This window comes from Filicampus tigris, chromosome 9, assembly GCF_054856515.1.
Source record: "Filicampus tigris isolate MCC_2025a chromosome 9, RoL_Ftig_1.0, whole genome shotgun sequence".
Lineage (NCBI taxonomy): Eukaryota > Metazoa > Chordata > Actinopteri > Syngnathiformes > Syngnathidae > Filicampus > Filicampus tigris.
In genome coordinates, this window is record NC_141225.1 from 24,166,119 (window position 1) to 24,179,404 (window position 13,286).

General features: G+C 44.2%; 1 protein-coding gene across 1 annotated transcript; it reads left to right on the forward strand.

The window, feature by feature from the left end:
- Positions 1-1,079: 1,079 nt before the first annotated feature.
- Positions 1,080-12,900, forward strand: pcsk1 (proprotein convertase subtilisin/kexin type 1). The gene is made up of 15 exons (XM_086040347.1): positions 1,080-1,103; positions 2,148-2,241; positions 3,290-3,394; positions 3,501-3,623; positions 6,400-6,546; positions 6,823-6,899; positions 7,043-7,131; positions 8,414-8,586; positions 8,799-9,011; positions 9,958-10,058; positions 10,155-10,388; positions 11,940-12,097; positions 12,190-12,323; positions 12,479-12,694; positions 12,895-12,900. The coding sequence occupies exons 3-15, from the start codon at positions 3,344-3,346 to the stop codon at positions 12,898-12,900; spliced, it is 1,722 nt and encodes a 573-aa protein (XP_085896473.1). The 5' UTR covers positions 1,080-1,103; positions 2,148-2,241; positions 3,290-3,343.
- The last annotated feature ends 386 nt before the right edge of the window (positions 12,901-13,286 follow it).

Consider the following 13,286-nt stretch of genomic DNA (forward strand, 5'->3'; position numbering starts at 1 on the left):
AAGAATTGAAACAATGTCTTCATTTTGCTTCTTTTCCCCACCACGGCATATTTGCAGTCGCAAATGTATTAGATCAGATGCCCTCATTTACCAGCATCACCAAACTACTTCCATCTATTCAATCATTTATACAACAAGGACAATTTTGAGTCTTCAATTTGCAGGAGATGATCATAAAACCACACAAAGTGCAGGAAGCGCGCTTGACGTCTTCCCTTTGATTTACACATTGAATTGATTTTGGGTCTCTTAAGGCCACTGAGTTGAGTCCTCCATTATCTCAGAATTGGGAAAAAAAAAAAATACTTAGTGGGCGAAATGCAGTATCACACCTCTGACCTCATCATGTTGTTGTTCTGTGGGTGGTCATGGGGAAGCCACACGAGTGATCTGAGTCCATTACTGTAAAAGGAACACGCACGCACTCATCAGACAGAAAGACGATGCCACAATCGATGTTGAAGACAGCTCAGTGAGGAGCCCGCATACGAACTGGCACCGCAAATGCCAATGTCCATCTCGCCGTTGTTTTCCGTAGCTTTTTTCACTGTGTGTTGATGTGTGCGTGCGTGCAATGGCTCCTCTCAAAGCAAATAGCCGTTGCTAGGTAAAGGTGGATTATACAGCTGACCCAAGGTGTTTGCTCAGCACCAGATGAGCAGAGCTAATCAGTCAGTTTGGGCGTTCACGCGTCTAATGGACTCGATGCAAGCTAGCATCATTTCCGCGTTTAGGCTACAGAGGCGTGCTAACTTCCGGTCGCCAGTTCAGCGCACGTGTGGCGATTGTTTGAAACTCAACAAAAAAAAAAAAATTCTGACAGTATGCTGAAAGTTACCATAAATGACGAGTTACCTTATTAATTGCTGCAGTACTGCAGGTCCGTGTGAAATGTGAGTTAACAGAGTGACTTTGAGACGCTCCACTCAACTTTGTTGAGAGAGCACTGAAACAATTAACCACAAAATCTTACGTATAAAACCGATCTTTTAACCGATAGTAAAAGAAGAAGGATACGGAGAGAAATATTCTCACGAAGCTTGGTCACGGAGCGTCCGACTTCATCGCCGCGCTTTGGCCTTACATTGCTGCATTCGAGAAAGGTGGGCGAGTGACACATAAACAATTTGAAGTGAAAAGAACATCATGCGCTGCCGTGATCGAGAAGCTCCCTCTGTTGGAAGCACATCTTCCTCCTTTGTCTTGTTTTGTCCATGTCAATTACAACAAGGGGGGGTCTTTTTTGTGTGTGTGTGTGCGCGCCATGTTTGTTTGCTCTCACTACACAGCTTGTCTGATGTGGACTCCCCCCTTCATTGTGTGATGATCGTCTACTTACTGGAATGCCAGTACAATATAAAGTCCTCAAGTACAGTACTTGAACTTGATCTGTTCCTCCTACGTCTCGTTTGATTTGCCATCATGTCTCGGAACTGTCCTTAGTGCTGAACCCTTATTCCTCTTCTTCCAATGAGAAAATAATAAGCAATTTTAAACCGACATGAAATCTATTCCGAAGATTCATCCGTTTTCTGTTGCACGTGGACACGTAACTAGCTCAAGGGAATATATGTATATTTTTTTTAAATCCATGTATTTTCTTTTAAGTAGGATGCAGCGCATCAGATCACGAAGGATTTATTTGTTAATTTCTGACATGTCTTTCTTCTCGGCTCCTCATTCGGGGATATTTTTAGGCTCATCTCAAGGGACACGAATTCGCATACTTGAGTGAAGGTGGAAGCCGAATTGACGTCATAGCAACAGTAATGTGACGCGTGAACACCCCTCCCCTCGTTCGTGACCGCACACGCGCACGCGCGCACACTCAACCATCACTAAGTGTTTCCTTGACGGAATAAAATCGCGCAGTGTTCTCCCATCCTTTCATCTGCACCGAAGGAAAGAAGAATTGCGCATCACCACTAATCATTTAACAGTTCGGTGTTTTGTTTTGTCTTTCCTGCAATATCCAGCCTGCGCTGTGTGATTTTTTTTATTTTTTTTTTATTTTTTATTTTTTCCTCGTTTGGTTGAATTTCCTCTGAAATGGAATTGAGATGTCGTCCCGCGGTGATGTGTTGTTTTCTCGCCGTCCTCTCCTCCGTGATTCCACGCTCCGTGGGCTCGCCTTCCTTGGCAGACAGACAGTATCTGAACGAGTGGGCCGTCGAGATCCCGGGCGGGCTGGATGCCGCGGCGGAGATCGCCCGCGAGCTGGACTACCAACTGGTCCGACAGGTGGGCACCAATCACGCGAACGACTTCCTCAAAGCAAAACTCGCATTTTGATGATTGGCCATTCATGCAAAACGGAAGATTTGGGCAAATGGCCCTCACGGGAACGCGAGACGTTAATTGGGCTTCGTTGTAAAAAATCTCTCATTAGACCATTAGAGTGGAAAAAAGAATAGCTTTTATGGCAGCTCAACCGTACACTACAACATTGAGCCAGCTGCTAAATTAAGCGAGGATTTCATCAATGTATGACTCACAGTTTGCACTCTCCTCATAAATGGTGCTTGGTTTCCTTGCGTTCTCCAGAATTTCTTCGCTTATGCAAACACATTACAAGTGCTCAGTGCATGCATGAAAAATCTGCAGCCACCATCAGACCACTCATAACACGGAATGTCCACGTTGTGCTTTACTTATTTATCTTATAGCATGATATGTATAATTTCCCAAGATTTGTACATTCTGTATTTATAGTTGGAGCGCTATTTGTAAGATTGCATCCACTGGCCGCAGCATTAGATAAAGGTAAACAATTTAATGAGACCCAGTACAAAACCAATAGCTCAATGATGAATATTATGGCTTATGGCATATCTCCACAAAGGGATCAATGCTGCAGTTTGTATTGGCGCAATCATGTATTTGATCATCAATCTGCTTTTTAGTCTGGTTGTAGTGTAGAACTCAATGGACTCTATGCTATGGTGACCATATTTGGATTTGCAAAAAAGAGGACACTCGACCTCGAGCTACTGAAATGATACGCAAAGATGCCATATATGATAACTCTAATATGTTTTAATATTCACTAAAAAGAAAAAAAACGCAAATTAAAAAATAATTATTATAATATATTAATTTAACAAAAATTGGAAAAAAGATATATTTTTTTTTCATGAATCTCGCTGGGACCATTTACAAAAAATTGGAAAATATATATATATTTTTTTCATGAATCTCGCTGGGTGGGCAGTCTGTCAATGTGGGTGGGCCACCCACGGCTCCGCCCCTGGCATGTACTGAGACACTTTGTGTACGTTCTGATCGGCAGATCGGGGCCCTGAAGGACCATTTCTTGTTCAGACATCGCAAACATCCCCGCAGGATGAAGCGAAGCGCCGCGCACGTCACCAGGCGGCTGTCGGAGGACGATCGGGTGAGCGGCGTCCTCGACCCTCGACCCTCGACCCTTGAGCCGAGCGAGCCTTCTTCCTGTGTCCCACGCGGAACTGAACGTCAGCCGGTGTGCGTCTCGTCGGCAGGTGGTGTGGGCAGAGCAGCAGTATGAGAAACGGCGCAGCAAGCGAGCGTCCATCGGCCAGTGCAGGGACTGCCCGGCGGACAAACTGTTCGATGATCCCATGTGGAACCAGCAGTGGTACCTGGTGAGTGAGCGAGACAGCTGCAGAATGGCAACACTTGACACAGCTGTGATTCCCAGGCAGGCACGTTAGGATGGCGTCATGATGGCGTCATCCCGCGTGGGCCTTAATTAGTTACTCCAAATTGGCTCTCTTTGAGTCTTTGTTCTAGTGACAGACGGAAGACGACCCAGATTTCACACTGTAAATTCAGACAAGATGTCATGTTGTTTTTTTGGGGACATTTTGATTGTTGCCTTGCCGTGACATTTTCTAATGTGAAATATGCACCCTTGTGTCGCCAACGTTAGAAAACGCTGCAATTTGCAAAGCGTGCATGCTTATAATAGTTTTGGACTTTTCAAAGTAGTTCATTTTTGTTTTGTTTTACGCGGAGTTTTTAGTTTATTTTAGTTTAGTTTTTATTATTTTTAGCATAGGTTTTAGTTTTTTTTTGATGAGTGCAGGATTTTTTAAAAAATGCTAACAAAGTGTTGTGTAATAAAGTAAAGTAAAATTCAGAAAGTAAGCAATACTGAAATAAATACATTTCAAATGAAACCTGAGTGATCATGTATGATATTCATTGACGAAAGGATATTTTCGCAATAACTGTAGTTAGTTTTAGTTAGTTGTAATCACATCAGGTGTCATTTCAGTTAGTTTAGTCACCCTTTTCAGCATTTTTTTGTCAACAAAACTGTTGGTTCAATTTTCAGTTTTATGTTGTTCCTTTTTCCACAACGACCTTGAAGAATGTTCACACGCGTGTTGCTTGCTTGACCTCCTGCTTGCTCGCAGCTTCTGTGTTTTCCCCAGAGTTGCTTCTGAAGCTTTTCAAATCTTTTCCCAGACACGATGCGCCCTGCTCTGCTCACACTCGGCTCACATTGGCACTAAAATGGAAACAAAGCAAAACAACGATGCAAGACAATGGAAACAAGCATTCTGGGCAAAAGAGCCATTTGCTTAATTGGTTATGCTTTGCGAGTGGGGATGAATGTGTGAGGAGGGAATATAATCCAACAGGATGGAGCAGAGCAGCGCACAGCACAATGCATTAAATCCCAATTTCCCCGCAACGGGATTTTGGGACCTCTCAGCTGTCGGTTTTGGCAAGCACGTGCGCCCTCCTGGGTTGTGTATTACTAACATGTTCGTTACATCCTGACCATGGCGTGACCCCGGCGGATGGTTTTGTACATGAATGAGGCCTTTACTCATTTTAATCCATGATCGACGCAAATGCTACTTAAAATGCTACTAATATATCAGCCACTTACTTAAAGGGGAAGTCAACCCAAATATATATTTTTTCAAGAATATGTTCTAAGCAGGCCCACAAGTTGAAACAGGGTATTTTGATAAATATTGCATGTGCGGAATAAGAGTTAATTCGCATGTTTTTAGCCATCTCAGGTGGGGGGGGGCGGCCATTTTGTCACTTCTGTCGACCGAAAATGACATCACAGTTACTCAGGGCTCAGGTACCGACCAATTACGGCTCAGCTTCAGAAAACAGGCGAGCCGTGATTGGTCGTGACCTGAGCCCTGAGCAACTGTGATGTCATTTTCAGTCGACACAAGTGACAAAATGGCCGCCCCCCCCCCCCACACCTGAGATGGCAAAAAAAAAAAAAAAACAGGTGGATTTTGCTGCTTAACTCATAATCTACAAACGCAATTATTCATCAGAATGCCGTGTGCCTGCATAGAACATATTCTTAAAAAAATATGTTTGGGTTGACTTCCCCCCTTTAATGCACCGTGAGTCATTCATGAAAATAAAAGTAATGCAGAATAGTTGCGATATGTGACAATCATGATTTAGAAAAAGAAAGCTTCCATTTGCAATGAAGGGAAGTGGTGACAAATGAAGGAGCGACAGGTCAGAGGATGGTGACGCTGGCAGATGTGACGTTCGCGTCCATTAGAGAGGGCGGAGTCACACCGGAGCGTGTGACGGAGTGGGATGAGCAAGGCCGCAAAGCAACACAGGGGAGAGTTGAGTGAGGTGCCATTATGCCTTGCCTGAACATTTCATCAGGGTGACTCATTGCCGGCCTGCATGGCTGCGCGCGTTTTTTTGCTTTGTGCCATTTAACGTACACGTCGGGGGATGAAGCTTCACCCGCGAGGAATTTGCCAAGCGCTCTGGATGAAAAAGCGAATATCAATAGAAGAGCCCACGAGCCGGGCTTCAACTGCAGTCCGGACGACGGTAAATAGATCAGGTTTTTAAAAAGAGAAGCAATGCAGGAGCTGAGGAGGGGGAGAAAAAGAAGAAAAAAAAAAAAAAACGATACATCAAGTATGAGTCACATGTTGCGGTGGTCTGCTGCAGTGTCTGTGCAAGGAGAGCAAGAGCAAATCCAAAAAGAAAGAAAAAAATCAGCCTCATTTGGTTTTCACGTCCTATTTCATATCAGAGTCCTGGGGGAGAATTTGCAAAGGATCTAGCGGGAACAAGCAGAAGGCAAATGAAAAGTGATGCGGGTCGCAACACGGTCAACCGCTTTGACTCGCACTTGAATGTTCAATTAATCAGGCACTGAACAACACAAAAGCCAAAAGCGCTCCACGAGTGGATTTGAGGCATGACAAAAAGACCAAAAAAAAAAAAAAAAAAAAAAAAAAGTCCAACAATACAGTCTTGAAATGTCACTGGCTGAAAAGCTTGGCTGGCCTAACCTTTTCCAAGGCACGATAACACGCCAAGAGGCGATTTTGTGCGGCGGATAAGCAGCGGTTGACTTTTGTCCTTGTCTCCCCCCACGCGCACCCGCGCGCGCGCACGCAGCAAGACACGCGCACGTCGTCGTCCCTGCCGAAGCTGGACCTGCACGTCATCCCGGTGTGGCAGAAGGGCATCACGGGCAAAGGCGTGGTCATCACCGTTCTGGATGACGGGCTGGAGTGGAACCACACGGACATCTACTCCAACTACGTAAGGCACCGTTTCCACGGAGACCGCCCCGTCGTCTCGGTCTGCTGTTTCCACGGCAACGCCGCCGGTGACACTTAGCGAAGCAAAGGCGTCTTTTGCCTTGACTTGGATCTCATTCTCTAATGGTGGCCTCGTAAATATATATATATATATATTTTTTTTTCTAAGCGGTTTGAGAAGAAATGATTTCTCTGACAATTGCTTCATACATGGCAGCTGTTGACAATCTGACATCATCCCATCTTTTCTAATGACCGTGTGTCCTTTCGATTGAAGGATGCCGCAGCCAGCTACGACTTCAACGACAACGACGCCGACCCGTTCCCCAGATATGACGCCACCAATGAAAACAAGTACGTTGGCCATGCTGGTATACTACAGCGCACGCATCGTTTTTTTTTTTTTTTTTTAACCCGGGCATCCTCGAGTGGCCCGTTTCACCCCGAAAACCACACCGGGTTTGATTGCGCCATATCATGAGGATCTTGTCACTCAGGCATGGGACCAGGTGCGCTGGTGAGATCGCCATGCAAGCAGACAACAATAAATGCGGCGTTGGCGTGGCCTTCAATTCCAAAGTTGGGGGTAAGAGAGCCTTTTGTTTTGTCACGAAGAAATGAGCGAGCATGTCTTGTTTTTTTTTTCACTATATTGTAACGAGAATCAGAAGGGAAGGTATGGTTCTCTTCTGTACTGTACTCTGAAAACAGTTGGGTTAAAAACAACTCCATTTTGGGTTGAAAATGTACCAATGCACTAATTGGGTCAATTTGACCCACTTTCTTGGGTTGTTTTGTACAAAACAGTCCAATTTCTGGACCAACCATCCCATTCAATCCAAAAAGTTGGGGTCGATTTGACCCACTTTCTTGGGTTGTTTTGTACAAAACAGTCCAATTTTTGGACCCTCCATCCCATTCAATCCAAAAAGTTGGGGTCGATTTGACCCACTTTCTTGGGTTGTTTTGTACAAAACAGTCCAATTTCTGGACCAACCATCCCATTCAATCCAAAAAGTTGGGTCGATTTGACCCACTTTCTTGGGTTGTTTTGTACAAAACAGTCCAATTTTTGGACCCACCATCCCATTCAATCCAAAAAGTTGGGGTCGATTTGACCCACTTTCTTGGGTTGTTTTGTACAAAACAGTCCAATTTCTGGACCAACCATCCCATTCAATCCAAACAGTTGGGTCAATTTGACCCACTTTCTTGGGTTGTTTTGTACAAAACAGTCCAATTTCTGGACCAACCATCCCATTCAATCCAAACAGTTGGGTCGATTTGACCCACTTTCTTGGGTTGTTTTGTACAAAACAGTCCAATTTTTGGACCCACCATCCCATTCAATCCAAAAAGTTGGGGTCGATTTGACCCACTTTCTTGGGTTGTTTTGTACAAAACAGTCCAATTTCTGGACCAACCATCCCATTCAATCCAAACAGTTGGGTCAATTTGACCCACTTTCTTGGGTTGTTTTGTACAAAACAGTCCAATTTCTGGACCAACCATCCCATTCAATCCAAACAGTTGGGTCGATTTGACCCACTTTCTTGGGTTGTTTTGTACAAAACAGTCCAATTTCTGGACCAACCAACCCATTCTTTGGGTTGTTTCCTGCATAAACAATCCAAAAAGTTGGGTCAAATTGACCCAAGCAGTGGATTGGTCCATTTTTGACCCCAAATTGTGTTCTTTTTAACCTATCAGTTTTTCGAGCAAATTTGTATGACACTCGTGGCATCATTTACACAGACCCAATTGACCACATTCACCAACCACACTTTGACCGGCCGGCCCAGGATTCGCCTTCCAAGAAGCATCTTCCTTTTCGTTGGGGTTTCCTATTCTTGTTCCTTTCCACTCAGGCATCCGCATGCTGGATGGGATTGTGACGGACGCCATTGAGGCCAGCTCCATTGGCTTCAATCCGGAGCACGTGGACATCTACAGCGCCAGCTGGGGACCCAACGACGACGGCAAAACCGTGGAAGGTCCCGGTCGCCTGGCTCAAAAAGCCTTCGAGTATGGCATCCAGAAGGTAAATCATTCGACTGAGCCGGCGAGATGTCAGGCCGAGCTTCCTTAAGGGCTCTCGTCTCTGTCCTTGGCGGGAATCAAACAGAACGCAATCAATAATGGCAACTTGCTTCGCTTCCGCGACAATGTACCTCGGATTACACTAAATGCGTTGCCCGCCTTGGGAAGGATCCGCGATTGGACGCAAAGGTCTCATTTCTTGCCTTTCTTCAGGGCCGAGGCGGGAAGGGCTCAATCTTTGTTTGGGCATCAGGTAACGGTGGCCGCCAGGGGGATAACTGTGACTGCGATGGCTACACAGACAGCATCTACACTATCTCAATCAGCAGCGCCTCCCAGCAGGGCTTGTCTCCCTGGTACGCTGAAAAGTGCTCCTCCACCCTGGCGACGGCGTACAGCAGCGGCGACTACACGGACCAGAGGATCGTGAGTCGTTGACGCTCTGTCACAGCAACCCCCGACGCTTTCCTCGGCTCGCGCATCTGGGAAAAGTCTCAATACGCTCGACACAAAAATACAACTCATTTCGCGATGAACCCTCCTCTCGTCCTCATTTTCTCTATACACTAGGGATGTAACGATTAATCGAAAATGGGTTTAAAATCGATTAAATTCCTCTACAAAATGATGTCTTGAAACGTTTTTTCATTCCAGATCCATTGGGGCTTGAGTGAATCGTTACATCCCTAGTATACACCACGTGTCCTCCGGGTCAAAACGACCCATCTTCACAAAACCCCCACTACAAGCGTCGTGATTTAATTTTAAACATTACATTTCATATTGATTGAAGAAACAATATGTGTGAATACCTGAGTTTTCCCTCTTCACCTGAAAAAAAGAAAAGAAAAAAATACATGTGCGAAAATTAGAATGCATTTTTATTCATCCCAATGACTAAAGTTTCTTTCTTTTTTTTCCTCCATTGAACAATTTCAGACAATGTACAGTACAAAAATATGAAAACTAACATAACCCATTCATTGATCTGGACTTTTGGACCTTTTTAGTACAGCTTACATGGAATATATGAATAAAGGCAACATTTTATTTTTTCTCCTGTTGGGGCCAATTGAGAAAAAGTAATAAAATTTCAAGTTTAAAAAAAATATTATTTAGGTGATTTTTTTTTTTTTTTTGGGGGGTTAACATAGTAGCTGGTCATTTTGACCCGAGGACAACAGGAGGGTTAAGAAAGGATCATGCTAAAACGGATCGATCCAAGTTGGCGACCCAGTCAGATAGTGGAGTTAGCATAGGCGTCACTCGCCAATTTGTTGGGTACTGACTAGCGCAAAAGGCTGCTATTGATACACACCTGTACCATTACGAGGGCTTCCTTACAAAACAAACTTCTTCTACCTTCCTTCAGACCAGCGCTGATCTCCACAATGAGTGCACTCAGACTCACACGGGAACGTCGGCTTCCGCCCCGCTAGCTGCTGGAATATTTGCCCTGGCACTGGAGCAAAAGTATGCAAGCCTGCCAATGAACCATGATTGAAAATCAATATTCATTTTTCAGTATTTAGTCACTGACCTGCTCCGTTATCGGCGTGGCCCATCTAGTCCAGACCTGAGCTGGAGAGACCTGCAGCACATTGTGGTGTGGACGTCCGAGTTCGACCCCTTGGCCAATAATCCGGGCTGGAAGCGGAACGGAGCGGGACTGATGGTCAACAGCCGCTTTGGTTTTGGACTTCTCAATGCCAAAGCCTTGGTCGACCTCGCCGACCCTGCAACGTGGACGCATGTGCCAGAAAAAAAACAATGCATTGTGAGGGATGACTCTTTCCAGCCCAGGTGAGTCAACGCTGCAAAGAAGCAGCCCGAGTAAAGATGTGCCATCTGAGTTTGAATTTCAATTCCCAACACAGAATTAAAAAAAAAATTTTTTTTAAACCCAAAAAAAAAAAAAAAAAAAAAAATGGAACCTTAAATGGCACAGCTATATATTGTGGTATTTTTGTGCCATCTTGTCTTTTGGGACTGTGCAGTTGCCCAATATTGTCAACCCCGACCGACTCTTTGATATGTTTCACTTGCTTGTTTATAATCACGGATTAGAGTTTTCCATACACATATTATTAATGACATTTTGCGTTTGAGTTGTCATTTTCATCCAAATGTTTACTGTAAATATGACTTTACCGCTGCGCTAGCATGGCTTAGTGATCGACCTGCGTTCGAGATGTGAACAATAATCATGTAGCAATATGTAAAGGTATGAATTGCATCGCAACTAAACTGAGTTGACCTTTAACGTGTCTTGTGTAAAAATCCAGAAGAAAAGCAAAACAGTTTTGGGTCAAAGACATCTTAAACCATCTGCGTTATTAAAGTCGCATCTGTTGCTGACAAGTCGTGGCAGTAACAATGAGACTTAATCCGGAGGGCGGTGTTGGTGAACGTGAGCATGAATTGGAAAGCGCTTTTTGTTTTTTGTTTTTTTTCCCCTAAACCATGACATCTGGGGTCATTTCAAATCTAGGTCATGCTAATTGCTAATTGCCAAACATGATTTGATTACTGGCAGAGAATGCCAAGCTGCCAAGCATAGCACAACAGAGGAAGCGTTTGGCTCTGTTTGTTTTTTTTTTTTTTTGTTGTTTTTTTTAATGAAATCTTTTATTTGGACTGATTCTTGGATTAGAGCCTCAAGTCAAGCATCTTGAGGTCTTGGCCTTATTTCTTGAAACAAACCGACTTTTACGTCATGCCATCAACAAGCAGCAGCCTTGACTGAGCACATCTGACCTCCCACGTTGCACTTCCTTTTTGCCCAATTTCGTTTGGACTCAATAGCCCCACAACCACAAGTGTTACGTTATGTTATGTTATGTTATGTTCATATTAAATCCCGAAGAGTTGGCTGTACCTTTCTGCCAATGCTTCGTGGTCTACACCTGCTACTTCGGTACACCAGCTTGAACATGCAAATCCCATCTGGGAATTGAGGATGAACAATTTTTTCCGAATGAATGAAGGTGACTCTGCATTTGGGGCCTTCACTTTCTGATATGTCTTTCGCATGGAGGCTAATAACAATATATTTGGGAGACAACTAAACCAATTAGAAAATAGTCATTTTGTATTATTTTTTAAAAAATGTGAAAACATGCCATATCATTTTTTTTTTCCCCCTACAGCTTTAATATGAAGCCGCTAACATCATAAGCCACTTCATTAGGTATGCGCGGTAACTAATGTTGTTGCTTGAAGACTGCGCTCCAAAATTAGAACTCATCCGCAGATATGACAGCGTTCTGTCGCCATGGAGTGTTTTTTTTTTTGTCGTTGTTGTTTTTTGTTTTTTTGCAGCTAACGTCACTGCTATTTGAATGCATCCCGCAGGGATTTGAAAGCAGCGGGTGAAACCACCATCGAGATTCCAACGAAAGCCTGCGCGGGGCAGGAGAACTCCATTGGCTCACTGGAGCACGTGCAGGTGGAGGCCAGCATTGAATACACCAGGAGAGGCGATCTGCATATCACACTCACTTCGCCAGCTGGTGAGACAAGTGCACGCACACGCGCACTTGGAATCCATGTTTCAGTGGTCATGAAATGACCCAAGTTCAATTTCCCTCCCCACCCCTCCCAGGCACCAGCACAGTGCTGCTAGCTGAGCGCGAGCGTGACACGTCCTCCAACGGTTTTAGAAACTGGGATTTCATGTCCGTCCACACATGGGGCGAAGACCCTTCCGGCACTTGGACCCTCAAGATAACGGACACTGTGAGTTAGGCCCTTAGGACCTCCCGTATATCCAAAAAGAAACTGGTCGACTATGATTGAACTCAAACCAGATGCTACAGACGACGTGTCCCTTTTTGCGAATCGAAATCTAATCGTGTTTGGCCTTTTGCTCGATTCCTGTTTGGTGGTAACAGTCGGGCCGTATGGAGAACGAGGGTCGGATCTTGAGCTGGAAGCTGATTCTCCACGGGACATCGGAGAAGCCGGAGCACATGAAGACGCCTCGAGTGTACATTCCTTACAACGCTGTGCAGAATGACCGGCGTGGTGTGGAACACATGGACGACATGATGGCGGTAAGCACATTTAAGGCCAGACAACCAATCGACGCTCGATGCCAATGGAGTGCGGTTGGTTCAGACAAAAAAATTGCCGGACCTTGTCCAAATGATACACTGTAATTAGATCTTCGGGGTGGTTTGAAAAGTCTTCCTTTTGTAACTGTAAGAGATGAATGCATGGAAATGATGGCAAAATGTGTTTTAAATACAGCGCGGCAGACGTGTTGTTGGTGGCAGAGTGTGTTGCGACACTTTGGAATGTATGGCAGGGTTGAGACTCACCGCGAACATTACAAAATGACAAATGTAATATTTCATTCACTTTTTGTACAACTTCACAATGAATTCTTGAGAATACAAGTTGCAAAGGGCCCTTGCATACTCGCTACTTGGAGAGTCAATTTAGCATCTGCAAAGTCGTTTTTTTTCCCCCAACCTCTATGAAGCCAAGACACAAATGGACAGAAATTGCTGTCTTTAGTTACAATCAAACAAAAAAAAAAAAGAAAAACTTGCAACCAAAAATTATGAATATGCAAACAAATGTAATAGTTTCAGGAGAACATTTTTTTTTTAATTGTAAACAAAGCCAGCATTTTTTGAAATGTTGGTATTGTTTTCATTTTTTAAAATTATAAATCCATTATTTTTCGTTTTGCTC